The sequence below is a fragment of the Erpetoichthys calabaricus genome, chromosome 14 (assembly GCF_900747795.2).
Source record: "Erpetoichthys calabaricus chromosome 14, fErpCal1.3, whole genome shotgun sequence".
NCBI classification, from domain to species: domain Eukaryota; kingdom Metazoa; phylum Chordata; class Cladistia; order Polypteriformes; family Polypteridae; genus Erpetoichthys; species Erpetoichthys calabaricus.
In genome coordinates, this window is record NC_041407.2 from 63,692,160 (window position 1) to 63,715,486 (window position 23,327).

General features: G+C 37.9%; 2 protein-coding genes across 2 annotated transcripts in view; both read left to right on the forward strand.

Annotated features, from left to right (window-relative positions):
- The window catches only part of LOC127525858 (uncharacterized), a 485,542-nt gene that overhangs the window by 320,638 nt on the left and 141,577 nt on the right, over positions 1-23,327 (forward strand). The window lies entirely within an intron of this gene.
- Positions 1-23,327, forward strand: part of bsdc1 (BSD domain containing 1) — a 40,245-nt gene that overhangs the window by 11,895 nt on the left and 5,023 nt on the right. Inside the window, exons 2-9 of the mRNA XM_028818648.2 lie at positions 2,936-2,993; positions 6,460-6,576; positions 9,394-9,561; positions 9,655-9,709; positions 9,944-10,059; positions 14,031-14,099; positions 14,781-14,862; positions 17,589-18,113. Coding sequence (XP_028674481.1) covers positions 2,936-2,993; positions 6,460-6,576; positions 9,394-9,561; positions 9,655-9,709; positions 9,944-10,059; positions 14,031-14,099; positions 14,781-14,862; positions 17,589-18,113 — 1,190 coding nt within the window. The remainder of the gene's footprint in view (positions 1-2,935; positions 2,994-6,459; positions 6,577-9,393; positions 9,562-9,654; positions 9,710-9,943; positions 10,060-14,030; positions 14,100-14,780; positions 14,863-17,588; positions 18,114-23,327) is intronic.

Consider the following 23,327-nt stretch of genomic DNA (forward strand, 5'->3'; position numbering starts at 1 on the left):
TGCTTGTGAGAACAAAAATTAACCTAGAAATAATATTGTATCACAGATTCTTGGTACAGTTTTTGTCAATACATTTTTTACTTGTCTGCTCACAAGACACCTCATTCCCACCTCATTCCCTTGCCAGGCTATATTCTGCTTATCCTGGTCTTGCTTCTGTACTTCTGTTTCTTCAGGGCTTATGAACATGCTGAGTTCATGTTAAACCTGGCACTGTGAGGTCGGAATGACAGCACAGCGCTACCATTCTGCCTATGCTAAATTATCAGTACTAAACGTACTAAATTTCAACCTGAATAAACTTGGATGAATTAATGTTGCTGAAATGGCCCTAGTGCGCATGGGGATGTTTTTTGTACTCTCTTTTTGATGGACTGTGCCCAAGGATTGTTACTGCCTTCTGCCCGATTTTGCTGGGTAGGCTCCAGCAACTCGCGACCTAGCCCTGGATAAGCGGGTTAGGAAGATGGGTGGATGAATGGCTGTAATGTCTGTTCAGTTCTTGTCACATGTTTGAATGCTATGTGCATGCTCAACATTCTCTTTCAATGATGTATATGTGTGCATTATTGCTGCTGGCAGCAGACAGAATCTTTGCAAAATAATGAAATAAGCTTTGGTATAGTGAGCGAATATAAGCAATTGTGAGTGTTATTATTGTTTAGTTTTCCACTAAAACAGAGTCAGAAATTCACATAACAGGCGTCAGTATTAAGTGTGAATCATACCGCTCTGCTAAGACTTTCAGTGGTGACACACACCCCAGGCCCTGAAGATTGGTGCAGAGGAAGACGATCGGCAAAGTGAAGTACACAGCTGGTGTCCTTTTTAAAATAGCTGAATGTAACAACAATGATTTGCATTTTGCTTTTTTTCCCCATTTTAACATGACATCGATATACTCTTCTGTAATATTTACGTAATCTTAAGATGCGAATCAGTATTCTGTGACATTTTGTGCTTGAAAATGTTTTGCATGTTTTAAAGCTTTTTTTCAAAATGGCAGCCCAGTACCCAAAAGTTCCGTCATTAAAACAAAAGAACCTACTAGTTATTTTTTAAAATGTGTGATATATGCTTTACTTAAATGACAACTTCAGTATTTTTCAAGTTCAAAGTTATTTCTTCACAACACGGTATACATGCATTGGCCACACAGAATTGTGTTTTAAAGTTAAGTGTTTTCTATAAATAAAAAAATAATAGCCTCCACTGTAAAGTGCCAGTGTGGAAGATATAGGGCATAGAACACCCCTGGAAAACAAAAGCTTAAAAACTTCACAACTTTGAATGCATTTGTGGAATTCTATCTTGAAATGTATATAGTGGATGGACAGCTGCCATTCAAATTCAATGCCCTTCTCGATGATTTTATGCAATGTGATGATTTGTTCACTGCATGAGGGTCCATTGTAAAATTTAGCTTGCGGTTCTCGCACAATTTCATCTATTACAGCTTATAGGTATTTGGGTAGAATAGTGTGAAAACCATGCTGGGGTCTGGAAAGTGTGTGACATTTTTCCAGTTGTTACATTCAGTGACACTGCCTGGTCTGACAACTGGAAGTCCAGGCTTCTGAACCTCCCAGTCTTAGATAATGAAGTAGCAGTCTCCTCGAAAAGCCTGTTTCCTTTTCTGATTATACTTTGCTATAAGTCAATGTAAAGTGTTAAAGAAAGATTTAGCTATATAAATAGATGGGGTAGATACTAATTTCTGTCCATCCATCCATCTATCTATCCTCTAACCTGCATATCCAGTTCAGGGTCATGGGAAGATACTCATCTTAACTGCCTTAATTCCTGTGGTCAGTGCTATTGAAGAGGAATGTGAATTTGTGAATAGATATCTAAACAACAACAACATAACTGTGTTGGGTTTAACCCAGTGACGATATGTGAAGTAGAATGTGTGCTGATTTGTTGATGGACAAGTGCAGGATGGATCCAGATGGAATAGATTTTAACAGTGTAGAGTAGCTTTAAGGACCCTAAAAGCCACTTTACTGGCATGAGTTTGTGTGCGGTGTGAGACATGCCAGGACACCATCAGATAGACACCACATCTTTATAAAACACACGTTTATTTTTCTTCTTCCAATAAACACAACACTGTCCCGCACAGCACACTGTGCTTCTCGCACCAATCACCTTTCCTCCGGGCTTCTCTCTCTCTGTCCGTGGGCCGCTTTTCCTCTCTCCACGGGAGCTTCGTCCTGCTCCCACTCCCGACTCCAGCTCTCTGATTGGAGGGAGGCGGCCCCTTTTATTCTCACCCGGATGTGCTCCAGGTGCTTGATGTTCTTCAGGCAGCACTTCTTGGTATGGCGGAAGTGCTGCTCTTGCACCCGGAAGCACTCCGGGTGTGCCTGGCAGGATCATCCTCCATTTTCCCGGGTATGGCGGAAGTACACGTTTCCCGGGCTCCCTGAGGCTCGGGGCGCCCCCTGGCGGTGGCCATGGGCCCCAACGGGCTTGAGCCTCCTTGCTCCTCTCCCGTGGTCCTCTCCCGATCCAGGGCGGTTGCCCCCTCGTGGCCCGGAGGATGAATACGCCACCTCACGGTCCTTCCAGGCGTCCCGGCCGGGTCTGTCCCCCAGTCTTCTGAGACAGCCGGTTACAAAAGTAGACATATTTTTGTGTAAAGAACGTTCATATCATACACCCCTACCCAAGCAATTTCAAGTAGGAATCCAACTACGGTAAATATGCTGTAAGAAGTCAACATTTATGCTTTTTTTTTTATCATGTCTCAAGTTTAATGCACATTTTAATAAAATGCTCAAATGACAAAATATACTGTGTTTTGAAATTACATAAATCTGCAAGGTGTCCATTTGAGCTGACTTCTATTTTTTCTTTACATGCTGTATTGAATATAAAGGTATTCTAGTATTTCCAAATGAATAACATTTTTAATATGTATTTTTTTCAGGGAAGGAGATTGGTGGGGAGGTTGGTTCCAACAGAGTTTTCAAAGTGTGAAAGAAAAAGTAAGCCATTGTTTATTTTTTTCTTAATAATGTTGGTTTGAAAAAAAACAAGCAACAAGTTTGACTAATATCAAGTTGAACATGAGAACTTAGTTCAGGGATAGAATTTATTAGTATTACCCTTTATTCTTGTATGAAATACATATTTCCATTGGTGTATGTATTACTTGACTTTGAAATTATTACCTTGAAAAGATTTTATTTTGGGAGCCTCATGCACAATTCAAAAGATGATTGTGAACGTCAATTATAGTTGACTAGCCAACCCGCGGCGTAGCATACGCCGCATAATTATTTATTGATGGGTGAACACTTCCTGAACGACACAGTTGTCCAAATGGGGTGGGTTTGAAGATATGACTGTGAGTGAATGAAAACATGGAACTCTGGAGAGAGCAACATACAATTGTTCGTGACTGAAAACTGGTTTTGGCAGATACAGACATATCGTTTTGAAAGTTTGTCCCTGTGCCTTATTAATTGTCATTGCAAAGGCCAATCTAACAGGAAATTGGCTGCGTGTAAAAGTAAAAGGCAAATTTGAATCTGATGGGGTCAGGGATATCCGGGGAATAAGGACAGGTTGTGAGGTAGGAGCTGCGATAGTTTTACACTCCAGTACAGTGGAACCTCGGTTCACGATCATAATTCGTTCCAAAACTATGGTCGTGAACCGAAGTAATTTCCCCCATAGGATTGTATGTAAATACAATTAATCCATTCCAGACCGTACAAACTGTATGTAAATATATATTTTTTAAAGTTTTTAATAACAAATATAGTTAATTATACCATAGAATGCACAGCGTAATAATAAACTAAATGTAAAAACATTGAATAACACTGAGAAAACCTTGAACAACAGAGAAAACTAACACTGCAAGAGTTTGCGCTATAGCGCTACAAACCGCTCGCTAAAAACACTTTTTTAATGAGTTTTAAGCACAGGGAAAAAAATGAACATTTGAAAAATCCATAATTTAATAAACCATTACGCAAAGTAATATTGCAACAATGCACGCTACGAACCGATCGTTGTAAATAGAAGTGAAAACAAAATCAAGCCCGGTGCATTCTTTAACTGCCTTCCTACCTTAAGCGTCCAGCCCTCTCTCTCGCGCACCTGTGTGTGTGTCTCTCTCTCTCTCAAGCCTGTGTGTGTGTGTGTGTGTCTCTCTCTTGCACGCCTGTGTGTGTGTGTCTCTCTCTCGCGCGACTGTGTGTGTGTGTGTGTGTGTGTGTGTGTGTGTGTGTGTGTGTGTGTGGCTCTCTCTCTCTGTCTCTCGCACAACTGTGTGTGTGTGTGTGTGGCTCTCTCTCGCAGGCCTGTGTGTGTGTGTGTGGCTCTCTCTCGCACACCTGTGTGTGTGTGTGTGTCTCTCTCGTTTGCCTGTGTGTGTGTGTCTCTCTCGCGTGCCTGTGTGTGTGTGTCTCTCTTGCACGCCTACACAGATGAAAGCGACTCAGGTGAGGAGTTGGGGGCGGGCACATGAGCAGGCAGTGCGCATGCCTCGAGAGCCTGTGTGTGTGTGTGTCTCTCACGCGCCTACACAGATGAAAGCAACTCGGGTGAGGAGTTGGGGGCGGGCACATGAGCAGGAAGTGCGCATGCCTCGGGGAGGAGGGTTAGAGTTGGCGGGCGGGGCTCTGTCTTGCGTGCGTGTCCTATGGTCGGGCAACTTGGTGGATTATATATAGAAAAGCAGCCGGAACCGAAAAGAACAATGAAAAGTCAACGTGGCTCAGAGGTGCATGTGGACTGTAGCAGAGACGAAAGCGACTGAGGTGGTGTTTGGTGAGGTGCTACATGCCTCGAGAGTGAGGGTGGACTCGGGAGGAGGATTAGAGTTGGCGGGCGGGGCTCTGTCGTGCGTATCCCATGGTCTTAGAGTTGGTGGGCGGGGCTCTGTGAGTTGGCGGGCGGTGCTCTGTCTTGTGTGCGTCTTGCTTGTCATGTACTTGCGTGCGTCTTGCTTGCCATGGTCTGGTCTCTGTCTTACGTGCCATCGTTGGCTGCTTAGTGAATTGTTGGTAGGCGTGGCTCTGTTTTGCTTGCCATGGCTTGCTTGCCATGTCTTGCGTGCGTCTTGCTTGCCATGGACGTAGTGAATTATATATATAGATTATTTATCAACACCTTTGGTTACACTGTAGCCTTTTTTCTTTCTTCGTTGATCTAAAATGTATTTTTGACATATCCTCATTTCAATATGTTGTTGGTTTTTTTACTTGTATTTGTATTACTTAGTGTTGATGAATAAAACAGATGATTTAGGATTAAGGATTCTTTTATTTTAGCAACAATTATATAATCCCAGGGTAATAGTCTTTCACCTATTTAAACTTAGATCTACAATAACAAGGAATTTAATATTCAGAAAATGACATATTTCATTTTTCTCTTCTTAAGATTGTTTCCTAACATACAATAATACCTCCTTCATACAGTATATATGACGCACCTAGTTGACAAAATACACCGATCTTGAGAAGCCCAAGGTTTGAAGTATGAATAGATATAGCTAGTACAACTCTTAAGTTGTTTCTACTGAGTTATCCACTGACAAAAGAAAGAACAAAGAATATTAGAACAACGAGTCATCCATCATAAATCTTCATTTTCTGTATGTTGGTAGGCACATGGTTCATCGATCAACCTGTCAGTTCAACATGAAACACCAACAAGACTAAGTTCAGCTGCGTTACACTTCTACTTGGATGCTGCAGTCATGACAGCACAATGACATTATCTCGTAATGAAACATTTGACAGGAAGGATGGCAATAAATAATTGCATTACATTGTATTCTCTTCTTGTTGACATTTGCAGTAGACGTTTGGCTTGGATGCAGGTTTTTAGCCAGTTTGCTGTGCAATTAAAAACTGTGTAAAGTAACATTGGAAGTCCAGTCAACAGTAATGTCCAGGGCATGAAAAAATACATTAATTTGAAGGCCACCTGAATATATTAGTTTTCTGATAGAAAAAGCATCAGTGGAAAGCAAGGGTGGAACTAGAACTTCCAGTTTATGACTCCATTATAAATTTGTCTTGCTTTTTAGGATTTATAGTACTAGGGTGTTGTACCGTGTTAGCCATTATGAATGTAGAGAAAAGCCAAGCAAAATGACACCTTTTATTGGCTAACTAGAAAGATTACAATATGCAAGCTTTCGAGGCAACTCAGGCCCCTTCTTCAGGCAAGATGTAATTACATCTTGCCTGAAGAAGGGGCCTGAGTTGCCTCGAAAGCTTGCATATTGTAATCTTTCTAGTTAGCCAATAAAAGGTGTCATTTTGCTTGGCTTTTCTCTACATTTTTAGGATTTATTAATTCATGTTTAGAAATATTTTAAAACCAACTTTCCATGTAAGATGTATGCATTTACACTGTTTTGACATCATTAAAAATTACAATGTTATCTTTTTGAAATCAAAACATATAATCTGTGTCTCTTTTTCACAGTCAGTTGAAGCCTTTGAATTTATGAAAAGAGATCTGACCGAGTTTACTCATGTAGTTCAGCATGACACAGCATGCACCATTGCAGCAACAGCTAGTGCTGTCAAAGAGAAGCTGGCAGTAAGTATTCCATTTTAACAAAACAACAAAGATTTGAGATTGCAGTTTTCACTGTTACTATTGTAAACATAAAATGTGTGGAATACCATTTGTGCCAAAATGAAATAAATAAAATGGCAATCCACCTTAATAAAAAGACAACTGTCAATGTATTTGTGTGTCCATGTCTATGTCAGTGCTATGTCTCTGTTATATACCATTTAGAGTGGAATTTGTAAGTGCAGTGCTAGTGATTGTGATGTGTCATCTGTTGGAACGAAATATACAGTTCATTTTATTACTTCATGCATTACAAAATACATTCCAGTACATAGTGGACTGCAAAAGTTAACCCTGAATACATCCAACAGAGAATAACTGCTGAAAAAGTGTGTATTTGCACATACATGTGTCTATACCGATGCCAAGGTTAGGAAGAAAATTTTTAAAATAGGCAAAACGTGTAGAAGAAGGGAGAGAGAGGTTGAGAGCATGCACTGATACAGCGTATTGCCGCACCCACCACACGACTAACCACCTCAGGATCCCAAATTAGGACCCGAGTGCAGTCATCCAATGGGTGACATCTCCGCACCACACTAGTTTGAAAGGAATGGAACAGTGTCAGGTTTTTTGAAAACATGAGGTGTATGGTGATTATTTAGATTTCAATCCGTAGCACAGCTAACCTCTATATATTCATTTGCGGTACCATGGGGGGGGGGGGGGTTTGTGGCACTCCTCACTCATGTGCCAGCCTTCGTTCGAGTCAGTCTACCTCTGGCCAAGTGTTGGAGCATGCCTTGCCTCCGAGTATAGCGACACCTCTTTGTTCAACAGACATTATCATCTACAGATTGTTAAGGAGTAATGTTTGACATTTTTGAGAGAGAGGTCAGAGCTACGTTTGTTTTATTGGGTAACTGCTGATTGCCAGAGATGTCATGGCCACGTACCTACCTTCCACTTGGCCAAATTACATTTAAAATTTTTTTTTTTTATTGGTTTTTAAAGTTTGCCCTGTTTGAGTACTACATGGGCATAGCTGCGGGGGACAGCTAGTTATGAAATAAATAATCAGATGCAAAAGTAAATAAATGAGTTAACAAATTGAGAAAAACTGCATGATTAAGTCATATACTGTAATTATTATGAAATGCAATGTTACCATTATTATTAGAGGTTTTATTTTAAAATGGCCTTGCTTTTAAGGTCTGTTTTTATTTCACAGTGCAATATGCACAGTACCTGTGCTATTTATTTCTGAATTCCTCTTTAAACCAAAACCAGAAGGTTAAACCTGTTCATATTTTTAACAATTTGCTGTTGCTTCCTTTGTTTAATTATAGACAGTAAACTAACAAATATATTTAGCTCAACTTTTCTCATATTCAAACTGGCAACACATCAAAGTACTAAGAGCTGCAATACTTTGTCAGATGAAATAAATTGAGAGAATTTAACATATTGTAACTGTACCAAGCAATGGGAACATTTATTGAACAATAATAAACTGTACATTAAAAGCCTAACATCCTAGTTGCACATTTTCACTGTTCATGGGAAACGGCTGGTAAAAAAGACACACTGCTATTCTTGTACTGTCATCACCCTCCTTAATATAACACTAGTGCTAGTATCTCTGATCGCCCCTTCACACTGTTGTTCTCTTATCTCTTTCCCCAGTTCAGCAAGAATAACCCACAATTCCCACATGGGTCTGTTTATCCTCTCTCAAGTCTCTACCTGCTGTCTTGAATGTTTATGAGGCTTGCAGAATGCAGCTGATCCCTCCCTGTTCCCTTCTGATGGGTCAGAAGCCTTTAGCCCTTCAAATGTGAAGAGCTGTCTGTTGGCTACAATATGATGCTGTTTTAAGTGGAATTGACAATAGACTGGGAATTCTGAAACCCATAAGTGTTCTTCAAAATATTCACATTGAGGAAGAAGTTCTCAGTAGTTTAAGATTTATTCTGTCCATCCTCAGACATTTTGCAATAATGTGTGCCATTGTGATTTCTTCACAGACCTCATCCGTTAGTACACACTGCTCAGTCAGTCGTAAACTGCTAACAACTTCTTAATCAACATGAAGAGCACTTCTGTCTGAGCATTTCCAGTAGATTTTCAATTTGTCTCAGAACCGCATCATGTGTTAAATGATCTCTTTCTATTCAAACTAACCATCCCAACTTTTAACTGCCTCTGTGTGTTCTCTAGTTGGAATGCCAGTATTGCTGAAGATATTGACAGCCATTTTGAAATTAAAAAAGTAATAATAATAATCTAATGACTCTGTATTTCATAATTAGATGACTTTTATGTAATCTTGTGTATTTCTCAATTTATTGAGTCATTGATTTATATATATATATATATATATACACACACACAATCACTGAACTTTTATACTTTTGCATGTGGTTTTTGGTTTCATAATTCCCTTTTAATTTATCTTATTTTGGCATCAGTTGTATTCTATAATGTGGTTGAAAGTAATTGAGTATTAAACGTTTATTGTGTGAATTGTGGCTTTTAGTCTTTCATCATTCTGACAAGTATATTATTGAAACTGCGGTGGGTTGGCACCTTGCCCAGGATTAGTTCCTGCCTTGTGCCCTGTGTTGGCTGGGATTGGCTCCAGGAGACCCCCGTGACCCTGTGTTCGGATTCAGCGGGTTGGAAAATGGATGGATGGATATTATTGAGAATCTCTTTGTAACATCCAGCCTGCTTTGACTTAGCTCATTATTTGTTTCCTATCGGTTTACTTTTTCTAATCATATTTATATGTGGAGCTTCCTCAGTATCTGATACATGCAGAACTGTTGTTTTCAGGCTGAGGGATCTTCTCAAACAACTGAAAAAGTTAAAAAGGGCTTGTCTACTATCTTGGGAGTCATAACAGATACACTGGCTCCACCTCCTGATAAAACCATCGACTGTGATGTAATCACTCTGATTGCAACTCCTACAGGCACAACTGAGGTGTATGACAGTGCTAAGGTCAGCTATAATCCTCTTATTCATCTTTTGTTTTTTTCTTTTCATACTATACATGTGTATTGATACAAATTCTTAATTGGTCTTTTTTTTCAGGCACGTTTGTACAGTTTACAAGCTGACCCAGCTACTTACTGCAATGAACCAGATGGTAAAAACCTTCTATGTATAATTGAGTTGTCTCCATAAAACTGCTTTTTAATAGGCAAAAAGAAATTTATTGATGCCTGAAGAGAAATAATACTAATTATAATTGCTAAAAGATCCTTCTATTTTAAATATCGTCAGAATGTGCATTTAGAATAGTTTTTCTGGGAATTGTTAACAGTCCTGTCTAAGAACACTGTTACCCTTCCCATGTTCTTTTCTACTTTTATCTCTTTAGGTCCAGCAGAGGTGTTTGATGCCTGGCTGCAAGAATTTAACTTGGAACAAAAGAAAGGAGAAATTTCTGATCTCCTAGTTAACAGTTCCTCCATCAGAGCACTATACACGAAAATGGTACTTTTTAATGATGCTTTGACTTTGGATAAAGAAAAACATCCGTAAATTACCTACATTTTATTTTACACTAGCAGAAATATCCAAGTTTTTCCAAAAGTGGTTTGTGTCAGATATTTGTCAACATAGTAAATGCATCATATTTTATAATTAAGAACAAAACTTTTTCAATAAATTAAACTACAGAATTTTTGTTAGCTTTAGCAGTTTTTGCTCATTGACGCATAAAATATTTTATCTCCCATTATATAATTTTTGATGAGAAAAGCATGGTTTTCTCAAGTCAGTTCCCATTTTATTTAGAGACTAATCCTTACCTTCATTTATGATTAATTCAGAATTGAATGGAATTGGAATATGCATTCTTGTAAACTTGAATGGATATGTGAAATGGATATCTGTTGGTATGAGAGTGAAATAAAACCAATTTTGTCGTTTGGCTTATCCAGTTCTGGTATGTAATAAAATTACACAGGGGTTTTATTTGTCAAATTGTGTGATATTACAAAGAAAATGGGATATGTACATTTTGGAAATGCATAATAGGTGCTCCAATTTATAATTTAATAATTATTATAGCAACCCTAAAACTTCCAAAGATTTTAAAGGTTTTATTAGACAATATTATTACAATATCAAACAGATTTACATATCTTTGAAAAGTGTTTTAAATAGTACTTAAAGGTACTAAGTTGGCATTGATTATTTTTTCTCTACTTTTAATTGGAGATTGACATCATAATGAAGTCATGAATGTGATTTTCATTGACAAACTGATCTGCAAAAAAATATGTAGCTACCATGAGCAAGGCCCTTAAGCTGCAATTGCTCCATCCTGGGTATGACGTTAATCTGCATCCAGCCAGGCAAGCAGGTCCTCCAATTTACAGGGAAATCTTGGGGGTTGGTGGCAGGATTGACACTCAGCCACTGTAAAAAACCTAACACTGTTCAGTATGGTGCTGAGTTGTCACCCGTTGCACAGCTACACTTGGATCTCAATCTGGGTGGATCGCTGTGTGGTGGGTGTGACAACATGCTGTAATCAGCGCATACTCCCATATCATTTGACATCCTCACATGCTCAAGTACATCTGCTGCATGGTTGTTCCTGTTGATTATTAGTCACTTTTTGATTAGATAAAAATGTTTTTTTAACTAGTTATTTTTCTTATTAGTTGTCCTTTCGAAGTTTTTCCCCTTTACTTTTGCCAATCTTTGTGATTATTTTTACTTTATATAGAATATATATTTTTAAAATAGGAAAAACACTTCTGCCAGTAATATTGTGAAAATTGTCAACGCTTTTGACAAATTATCAGGATTCCTTTTCAAAGGATTTTCTTTAAATGCCTAAATACTTTTTGTCATACTTCTAGTCTAAACACAAATATAAAATCATATCATGACAAATAAAGGCATTTATATTTATGGAGGCTAATGGCTTCAAACTGTGTTGGTGTTAAGTGTTAATTTTGTAGTAGGAGTAGTGTCAAGCTAGCATCCAGAGAGTAGTACTCAATAGACTTACACTTTTCTTTTGGGATTGGCCGGAGGAAGTAATTAGTGCTGTTAGAGAAAAAAGTATCAAAATTCAGAGGTTTGCTAATCCTTGAATAGGTGCAGTTTGCATTAAGTAACAAGCTTATTTGGTATTGTGGATTAGGTAAGGTGTAATGTGATGTCGGAATGGGTTGAACTTCATGTCACATTACACGCCTTTTCCAGCAATTTTTCAGCCATAAACTTCATTTACATAATCTTAGCAAGTTGGAGGCTGTCGCGGTGCGTTCCTGTGACCACCAGTTATATAGTCTGACACACCCAGGTACTCATTCCTGATAGTCTGCAACTTTCCCTGACAAAATGAAATAGGTTTGATTTTGTCTTAATTCATAAGGGTTGGCTTGTTTGCATGAGAGCTGACAGCCAGTGCATTGACTATTTATAAGGAACATGGGTGTTTTGGATCTCGGAAACAGAAGAGATGCTCATCTGTCTGATATCTCGTGCCTTACATACTGTGACAGAAGGGAAAAAGAGAAAACAGTCTCCATTGTGACTGAACTTGCCATACCTGTAAGCCCTTCATACAGCACTAGCTCCATTAGGTAGCAAGTTATTGGTTGTAAGAAAAAGGGGCTAACGCTCGCAATTATCTGGAAATCTGCTGCAAAGTTGTCATTCTGTCACATAATTTGACATGCTTCAGCAACAAAATCAGCATCTCCAGTCATCATGGTTAAGATCCCCTCCAACTAGAAGTCTTGTAATGTGACATTGGCTTTAGGGAATGATCTGAGGCTGACTTGCTTAAACAACATTGCAATTACATATCCCGCGGGTAACCGGCTTTCAGTCATTGTTTAAAGCAAGTATAACTTTATTTTATTATATGTGAAATAGGAAACTATGGCAGCGAGTTTACATTTCACTTCCATTTTCCTCCGTGTAAACTAGCCTCTAGCTTCTAAGAAATTCTTCTCATAGCCTCTTGTATGCTAGCTTATGATGAATAAATCAGTCAAACCTTATTTTACCTTAGGCCTTTCAAAGAGAATGCTTTAATAAATCACTTAACAAAGTAGGCAATAGTGTAATTCAAAAGCCACAAAATAATAATGCTGTGTAAGATAATTAAATTGTGTAAGCAATAAGACTATACATATGTTTAAGCCTGAACAATATTTGCAAGGCATGCTTTTTCCATCTTTTTAAATGAACATGAAGTGTTCTATTGTCAACAAGATTTTCAAAAGTACTAACTTCACAAGGGGCGGCACGATGGCGCAGTCGTAGCGCTGCTTCCTCGCAGTAAGGAGACCTGGGTTCACTTCCCGGGTCCTCCCTGCGTGGAGTTTGCATGTTCTCCCCGTGTCTGCGTGGGTTTCCTCCGGTGCTCGGGTTTCCTCCCACAGTCCAAAGACATGCAGGTTAGGTGCATTGGTGATCCAAAATTGTCCCTAGTGTGTGCTTGGTGTGTGTGCGCGTGTGCCCTGAGTTGGGCTAGTGTCCTGCCCGGGGATTTGTTTCTGCCTTGCGCCCTGTGTTGGCTGGGATTGGCTCCAGCAGACCCCCTTGACCCTGTGTTAGGATATAGCAGGCTGGATAATGACTGACTAACTGACTAACTTCACAAGCTTCCAATATTTTTTTTCTTAATTAACCGTACATTAAATTGTGCAAAAGTCTGTTTAAACATGAATGAAAGTTAAATCTTTGCTCCATGTGACTTTGTGTGTCTTAAATTTAGGTCAGCCTAATTGCAACATACAGTGAAAATTCAGAAGTGTTACATTAACACTTAGAAGTGTGTGTATGAGACCAGTGTTACCATATTTACACTTTTAAGTGTTAATTTAACACTGGTCATTTTCTTGTGTGAGAGAGAGAGATCCAACTTAACTAAACACTCATTTAATCAGAACAGGAGTTTAAATACTACACAAAACTTTTTAATTGAAAAGCTTGGGTTACAAGTTGGGTTACAGTACTGGAGTGTTGTTATGAAACAGGATTATGTCAAGGTATTTTAAACCAGCTGTTAAATATTCTGTATTTGCATTTGTAAAAGTACAGCCAAACCTGATCTCCTTGGTAATCCTCATATACAACTGAATTTTATTCAGGGTTGTGACTGATAATTTATGTTTTGTTGTATTCTGTTGTCACTTTGACCCTGAATTAGATTAAGAAGGACTAATTATGCTATGCTGTTACAAAAGATTATTAAAGAATATTTTATAAAAATGGATTATATTTGAGGTAATTCAGTTAATCAAGCTTCAAAAAAGGCATTAAAATATCAAATTAAGAAACGTAAAATAGTTTGCTAATATTATATTTATTTATACAAAGGACATATGCTCAAGCAATAATGCCTTTCAAGTTAAGTAGATAAGTATTTAAATGATCCTTTAATCTGTTTTTACAAAGTAGTAAAGTACTTTAATCTTTGTAAACTGTTGTAGGTTCCAGCTGCAGTTTCCCATGTAGAGTTTTGGCAGCGTTACTTCTTCAAAGTATATCAGTTATTCCAGGTGAGTGGTCCCAGAATGTGTAAATTAACAATAGAAAATTCAACACCATAATGCACTTCACAGAAAACTACAGCAAGTATATAAATGTATTAAATCACTTACAAAAGTAACATCTAAGGATGAAATCATTATTCCAGAATTATCTGCAAGGAGTTTAAATGAGTTTGAATGTTCTAACTTTAATCACATTTCCAGAAATAAAATTGCTGAATGTTGTGCATTTTGATAATGGTGATTACTAGTGGGTACAATGGTGTATGCATGGAGTTTCTGAAGGTGCTACAGTTTCTGTTTGCATCCTACATATACACAGGTTAGTTTGGTTGGCAACTGTAAATGTGATGAATGACTGTGCACTAGAATGTACTTGTACCATGTTTAGGTTTGGTTTCCTGATAGTACTTTCTTTGACCCTGTATTTGAATAAGTATTGTCTGGACTGTAAAGAATTAAATAAAATGATTTCACAATTAAGTATAAAAGAATTCCTGGAACAATTAGTTCCAGCGTCTTGTAGTTACTTTAAATTACCATACTCTGATAAAAAAACACAATATTATTTCTTCTATACCAGTGTGAAGCATAAAAGTAAAAGTAACTACCTGGTAATGTACTTATTATTACTGGAATTGGCCTGAAGTAGTGTAAGTGTATAAAATCATTTAAATATTTTTCAAACAGGAAGAAGTCAGGAGAAAAGCCTTAAAACAGAGAGCTGAAAACACTTCACATTCAGAGGAACTTGGGTGGGAAGAAGAAGAAGGTAGTCCTTTAGTTTCCTCATTATCCTTACTTAAACTTTAAAGTAAAACTGATCAAATTAAGTATATTTTACTTGAACATTGTTGTCCTTGTTTAATTCCATGTTATGTGTTGAGTAGCAAGATCTGAGCATTTTATAGATTATTTACCTAAATGGTAACCTGCTGCTTCACAGATCCTACAACCTGGAATATATTTTTTCTCTGTGGAGTTTGGCTCTTCATCTGTGTGGGATTATCTCTAGGTACCCTGGTTTATCGGCAACATGTCAAAAATGTGGGTTAAGTTAATTGCCAATTTTTAATTGGACCTATGTGGCAGTTAGTGTTGGGATGTGTGCATGTGAGGGTAGGCTGTCTTCCACGCTGATGTTGCTGTAATGGACTTTTGATCCTGAGTTAGATTAAGAAGGTTTCAAAATGTTTAATCTTTCCCAGGACTGCTAACTTTAACTGATAGTTTAGTACTTTGCCTCCTTTTAAAATGGTAGTCAGAATAATTTGTTATATGATTGGAGGCAGTATGCTGACGTTTTTATTATTTGTTTAATTATTTTTCTTTAATGGAGAATTAGGTGATCTCCTTTAGATTTATATTTTAATAGTGCAGTAATGAAAACAATATGAAGAATTTTCTGCAAAAGCGAAATATGAGTTTTTTTCATCTGAACTGAGTGTCACATTTCTCTGTACCAAATTTATGTCTTAATTCATTTTTTAGAATTCTAAAAAGTTGCTCTTTCCAGTAGGTTAATATGAATAACTAAATCTGAAGAAAAATTACCTATGACATTAATGTTGTAATGTTCAGACTTGTAGCTTAATCATAATATTGCTGTTACTATGTATTGCATTTCACAGTAACATTAATTCCTTGTGTGTACACTGTGTGCTCCTTGTTGATATTTGTACTAACAGCATATTCAGTATACAGTGGTGTGAAAAACTATTTGCCCCCTTCCTGATTTCTTATTCTTTTGCATGTTTGTCACACAAAATGTTTCTGATCATCAAACACATTTAACCATTAGTCAAATATAACACAAGTAAACACAAAATGCAGTTTGTAAATGGTGGTTTTTATTATTTAGGGAGAAAAAAAAATCCAAACCTACATGGCCCTGTGTGAAAAAGTAATTGCCCCCTGAACCTAATAACTGGTTGGGCCCACCCTTAGCAGCAATAACTGCAATCAAGCGTTTGCGATAACTTGCAATGAGTCTTTTACAGCGCTCTGGAGGAATTTTGGCCCACTCATCTTTGCAAAATTGTTGTAATTCAGCTTTATTTGAGGGTTTTCTAGCATGAACCGCCTTTTTAAGGTCATGCCATAGCATCTCAATTGGATTCAGGTCAGGACTTTGACTAGGCCACTCCAAAGTCTTCATTTTGTTTTTCTTCAGCCATTCAGAGGTGGATTTGCTGGTGTGTTTTGGGTCATTGTCCTGTTGCAGCACCCAAGATCGCTTCAGCTTGAGTTGACGAACAGATGGCCGGACATTCTCCTTCAGGATTTTTTGGTAGACAGTAGAATTCATGGTTCCATCTATCACAATAAGCCTTCCAGGTCCTGAAGCAGCAAAACAACCCCAGACCATCACACTACCACCACCATATTTTACTGTTGGTATGATGTTCTTTTTCTGAAATGCTGTGTTCCTTTTACGCCAGATGTAACGGGACATTTGCCTTCCAAAAAGTTCAACTTTTGACTCATCGGTCCACAAGGTATTTTCCCAAAAGTCTTGGCAATCATTGAGATGTTTCTTAGCAAAATTGAGACGAGCCCTAATGTTCTTTTTACTTAACAGTGGTTTGCGTCTTGGAAATCTGCCATGCAGGCCGTTTTTGCCCAGTCTCTTTCTTATGGTGGAGTCGTGAACACTGACCTTAATTGAGGCAAGTGAGGCCTGCAGTTCTTTAGACGTTGTCCTGGGGTCTTTTGTGACCTCTCGGATGAGTCGTCTCTGCGCTCTTGGGGTAATTTTGGTCGGCCGGCCACTCCTGGGAAGGTTCACCACTGTTCCATGTTTTTGCCATTTGTGGATAATGGCTCTCACTGTGGTTCGCTGGAGTCCCAAAGCTTTAGAAATGGCTTTATAACCTTTACCAGACTGATAGATCTCAATTACTTCTGTTCTCATTTGTTCCTGAATTTCTTTGGATCTTGGCATGATGTCTAGCTTTTGAGGTGCTTTTGGTCTACTTCTCTGTGTCAGGCAGCTCCTATTTAAGTGATTTCTTGATTGAAACAGGTGTGGCAGTAATCAGGCCTGGGGGTGGCTACGGAAATTGAACTCAGTTAGGTTATTTTTTTAACAAGGGGGCAATTACTTTTTCACACAGGGCCATGTAGGTTTGGATTTTTTTTTCTCCCTAAATAATAAAAACCATCATTTAAAAACTGCATTTTGTGTTTACTTGTGTTACATTTGACTAATGGTTAAGTGTGTTTGATGATCAGAAACATTTTGTGTGACAAACATGCAAAAGAATAAGAAATCAGGAAGGGGGCAAATAGTTTTTCACACCACTGTATATAGTAACTTAGGGCAATTTTACACTAATTTCTTGTTACTGTTTACATAATTTTTTTCAAGTTTCTTTATTATAGGTGACACCTGAATATTTGATATAACTGTGTGTTATTTTAAAACAAATAGCGTATTGTGATGCAGAAAAATGTATACATCTTGCTTTTAATTCCTTTTTTCATGTACTTGTATAGATGAGTATGGAAACACTTCATCTCAGCTTCATTTTAAACCATCAGATGAATCATTAACTTCATCCGAAAAAAGATCTACCCCAGAAGAATTGGCTTTGTTTAGTTCTGTTACAGCAAAAACACCCACAAGTGACAACACGGATTTCAGCAATATTACAGGGGAGAATGAAATGACGCCCTCTGTCAGCAGTGAAAGTGTTACCCTAAGAACACAAATTGACATCCTAGGTATAGTCCCTGATAACACAACAGAGGATATTACCAAAAAATTAAGAGAAGCCACCCTAGAGGATGCTGATTATTCTCATAGTACACAGGCTCCTGTAGAAAGGCTGTCTGGAGAATCTTATAAGTCTGATTTGATTGGACAGTCTAGTCTGCAAGGAGGTGAAAAGTTAGACACTGCAGTGGAGAAGTTGAGCATAAAAAACGAGACTCTTAAAGAAGAAGGACCAACAGACTTGAGAGTGTTTGAACTAAATTCAGATAGCGGAAAATCAACCCCATCTAACAATGGCAAAAAAGGTAACCTTTCCAATTAATACCTAAAATGTTTTGTCTATTCTTTAATTTGTTATTTCTATGCCTCTGTGTACCAAATATAGTTTGTGCGACTATAGGCATATAAGAGACAAAAGATTATTGTGAGAAAGCTTTTTGGTTTATGTAACATTATATAGTATGAGGAAAATTGTTGTGAAAAAGGTGTAGGGGTGATTATATCAATGCGTTATGTTAAATGTTGATCATTCTTTCTGTGCCTGTCTAATTGTTATAGATCATCTCATTTTCTTCTGCTTACTTGTAATATTTTATCTCCTTAACACCATGAAATTGTAAGATGACCTTATCACTTCAGCTTCTTCTTTTATGTTATTTTTGATTAATAATCCTTGTCTACTCTGCAGGCCTATGATTCTTATTTATAGTTTTAAAAGTTGAAAGTTTTCATTTTTCTAAGAAAGCATGAAATGCCAAACCGACATAAATATTGAAACATTTTCAGTGGTATATTGATTTTCCAAGACCTGTATCTGGTGTTCTGTGTACAGTGGAAGATGTGGAAGATTGGTACTACAGTGATCCCTCGCTATATCGCGCTTCGCCTTTCGCGGCTTCACTCTATCGCGGATTTTATATGTAAGCATATTTAAATATATATCGCTGATTTTTTGCTGGTTCGCGGATTTCTGAGGACAATGGGTCTTTTAATTTCTGGTACATGCTTCCTCAGTTGGTTTGCCCAGTTGATTTCATACGAGGGACGCTATTGGCAGATGGCTGAGAAGCTACCCAACTTACTTTCTCTCTCTCTCTCTTGCGCTGACTAACTCTGATCCTGACGTAGGGGGTGTGAGCAGGGGGGCTGTTCGCACACCTAGACGATACGGACGCTCGTCTAAAAATGCTGAAAGATTATCTTCACATTGCTACCTTCTGTGTACAGCTGCTTCGTGAAGCGACATGCTGCACGGTGCTTCACATACTTAAAAGCTCAAAGGGCACGTATTGATTTTTGACTTTGTTTTTCTCTGTCTCTCTCTCTCTCTCTCTCTCTCCCTGCTCCTGACGGAGGGGGTGTGAGCTGCCGCCTTCAACAGCTTTGTACCGGCGGTGCTTCGCATACTTAAAAGCCAAACAGCCCTATTGATTTGTTTGCTTTCCTCTCTGTTTCCTTTGAAGAGGAAGATATGTTTGCATTCTTTTAATTGTGAGACAGAACTGTCATCTCTGTCTTGTCATGGAGCACAGTTTAAACTTTTGAAAAAGAGACCAGTGTTTGAATAACGTTCCTGTCTCTCTACAACCTCCTGTGTTTCTGCGCAAATCTGTGACCCAAGCATGACAATATAAAAATAACCATATAAACATATGGTTTCTACTTCGCGGATTTTCTTATTTCGCGGGTGGCTCTGGAACGCAACCCCCGCGATGGAGGAGGGATTACTGTATTGCATGTTGACTAGCTGAGAGTGAGTCTTCAAATGCATATTGTTATCTAGCAAAAATGAGAAATTATACGATTGCATGATTTTGCAGTTTTGGCATCCATGTTAACTTGGCTAACAATGAGAAACATACACTAAAAACCACAAATGCTGAACTCATAATTTCAAATTTCCGTGCATATAACCTAATGTTTGTCCACAAAATCAGAACTTTGGAAAACCAACCCCTTTCAGTTTCAGGATGAAAAATGTTCACCATATTTTTATATATATATATATATATATATATATATATATATATATATATTATATATTATATATATATATATATATATATATATATATATATATATATATATATATATATATATATAATATATGTAAAAAATAAATAGATAAATAAATACATAAAACTAACTCTAATATACATTAACACCCAGAATAAACAAAGAGGCCCACTGCCCTTCTGAAAATGGCAAGTCAGTCTATTGCCCCCAGGCCACTACATTTCCAAACTTTTCTGATAAACAAAACATGATTTTTCCCATGCCTTTATAGTGTGACATTATTTCTAATGTGCAGTGTAATTAATCATTTCTATAAGCTTATTTAGACTGGTGGTATATTTGAGTGGCAGTTTCATATTAATCATTTAACACTAAATATTTTTGTTTCTTCCATTCTTTTCATTGATAAAATAAAAAACACAATTCCATTTTTTTTTAATATTGTACTAAATTGCTTGTGTGAGGTTCTATTTTTGCCTACTTACATTTAGGATATTCTAACATTCCATGTAATGCCACCAATTATCTTAACAATACAGAGTTATTTGTAGTTTATTCAGAAATCTTTTTTGATACCTGAGGCAGATGACATTTCATATTTAATTCACAGGACAGTTTTCCCGTTGAAGCCTAAGACCCTTCCTTATATATTTAGTAGGCTTTTTCTGCAGAATAATTCCAAAAGCAAAGTTACCCAACACCCCCAGTCTTTTCTGCATCAGTCTATTTTATGTAGGTGAGTGCAAGTGAACATCTCTACACTGATGCTTTTGACTGGGTTGGGGTAACTATAGATGACACTTTGGACTTTATTAATGAGCACAGAGTACAAGAGCAGTATAGGAGCATGTACAGTGCATCCGGAAAGTATTCACAGCGCATCACTTTTTCCACATTTTGTTATGTTACAGCCTTATTCTAAAATGGATTAAATTCATTTTTTTCCTCAGAATTCTACACACAACACCCCATAATGACAACGTGAAAAAAGTTTACTTGAGGTTTTTGCAAATTTATTAAAAATAAAAAAATTGAGAAAGCACATGTACATAAGTATTCACAGCCTTTGCCATGAAGCTCAAAATTGAGCTCAGGTGCATCCTGTTTCCCCTGATCATCCTTGAGAAGATTCTGCAGCTTAATTGGAGTCCACCTGTGGTAAATTCAGTTGATTGGACATGACTTGGAAAGGCACACACCTGTCTATATAAGGTCCCACAGATGACAGTTCATGTCAGAGCACAAAACAAGCATGAAGTCAGAGGAATTTGTCTGTAGACCTCCGAGACAGGATTGTCTCGAGGCACAAATCTGGGGAAGGTTACAGAAACATTTCTGCTGCTTTGAAGGTCCTGATGAGCAAAGTGGCCTCCATCATCCATAAGTGGAAGAAGTTCGAAACCACCAGGACTCTTCCTAGAGCTGGCCGGCCATCTAAACTGAGCAATCGGGGGAGAAGGGCCTTAGTCAGGGAGGTGACCAAGAACCCAATGGTCACTCTGTCAGAGCTCCAGAGGTCCTCAGTGGAGAGAGGAGAACCTTCCAGAAGGACAACCATCTCTGCAGCAATCCACCAATCAGGCCTGTATGGTAGAGTGGCCAGATGGAAGCCACTCATTAGTAAAAGGCACATGGCAGCCCGCCTGGAGTTTGCCAAAAGGCACCTGAAGGACTCTCAGACCATGAGAAAGAAAATTCTCTGATCTGATGAGACAAAGATTGAACTCTTTGGTGTGAATGCCAGGCGTCACTTCACGTTTGGAGGAAACCAAGCATCGCTCATCACCAGGCCAATACCATCCCTACAGTGAAGCATGGTGGTGGCAGCATCATGCTGTGGGGATGTTTTTCAGTGGCAGAAACTGGGAGACTAGTCAGGATAAAGGGAAAGATAACTACAGCAATGTACAGAGACATCCTGGATGAAAACCTGCTCCAGAGCGCTCTTGACCTCAGACTGGGGCGACGGTTCATCTTTCAGCAGGACAACGACCCTAAGCACATAGCCAAGATATCAAAGGAGTGGCTTCAGGACAACTCTGTGAATGTCTTTGAGTGGCCCAGCCAGAGCCCAGAGTTGAATCTGATTGAACATCTCTGGAGAGATCTTAAAATGGCTGTGCACCAACGCTTCCCATCCAACCTGATGGAGCTCGAGAGGTGTTGCAAAAAGGAATGGGCGAAACTGGCCAAGGATAGGTGTGCCAAGCTTGTGGCATCATATTCAAAAAGACTCGAGGCTGTAATTGCTGCCAAAGGTGCTTCGACAAAGTATTGAGCAAAGGCTGTGAATATTTATGTACATGTGCTTTCTCAATTTTTTTATTTTTAATAAATTTGCAAAAACCTCATGTAAACTTTTTTCACGTTGTCATTGTGGGGTGTTGTGTGTAGAATTCTGAGGAAAAAATGAATTTAATCCATTTTGGAATAAGGCTGTAACATAACAAAATGTGGAAAAAGTGATGCACTATCAATACTTCCGGATGCACTGTAGATGGCACTGATCTGATCACTGACCGAAGTTCACTTATTAAGACAAAAGAAACCTGCATCTGCCAAAATGGGTAAGATTGTAAGCAACAAATCAGCGGTTAAACAGTGCTATTCATCAAAAGTCTGAAATGTTTCAGAGGATGGTTACATGAGAAAATAACCAGACATTAGTGGTTACTGTTGATTTCATCAGTAGAGAACTACAAGTGAGCAGTTGAATGAGTTTTGTTAATTTGGTGTACTGTATATACAAGAGGAGAGTAATTAACATTATTTTAAATATTGTATGGTTAGCATACTAGAAAATTGTTTAGCAGTTTATATATAGCATTTCCTACACACAGGTGAATTAAGATATATTAAATTACGTGCACATTTAAAAGTTGTAATGTTATATTAAGTTGTTTGCACATACAATGCTGTGAAAGAGTATTTGCCCCTTTGTGATTTTTTTTATATATATTAGTTCATTTTTTAAATACTGAATGTTTTCAGGTCTTTAACAAAACTAACAAATAACACATTTTTTCACTTATGAAATTTATTGAATGAGAAATGTTACAGAAAACACCACTATTTGAAATCATAAACAAATGCCCCCGTACATTCAATAACTGATTTTGCTGTCTTTAGCTGCAATAATTGCAACCAAACCCTTCCCATAATTCATTATCAATCTTTCATAGTCATAGCCCCCTCTTCTTTACCATACTACTTTAATTCTGAGACATTGGTGGGTTTTCCAGCACATACTCCCCATTTCAGGTCTTCCCTCAGCATATTTGTAGAGCTTAAGTCTGAACTTTGACTAAATCAATGCAAAACTTTAATCTTGCCTCTTTGTAGCAATTCTTACATGGACTTGTGATCATGCTTTGGGTTATTGTTTTGCTGTATGAGCTAAATATGGGTGGGATCATTGGACATTCTCCTAAACAATTTTCAAAGAGAGAGCAGAATTATTTTTTTCCTTTAATTATGGCAAGTCATTTAAGTCCAGAGGCAAA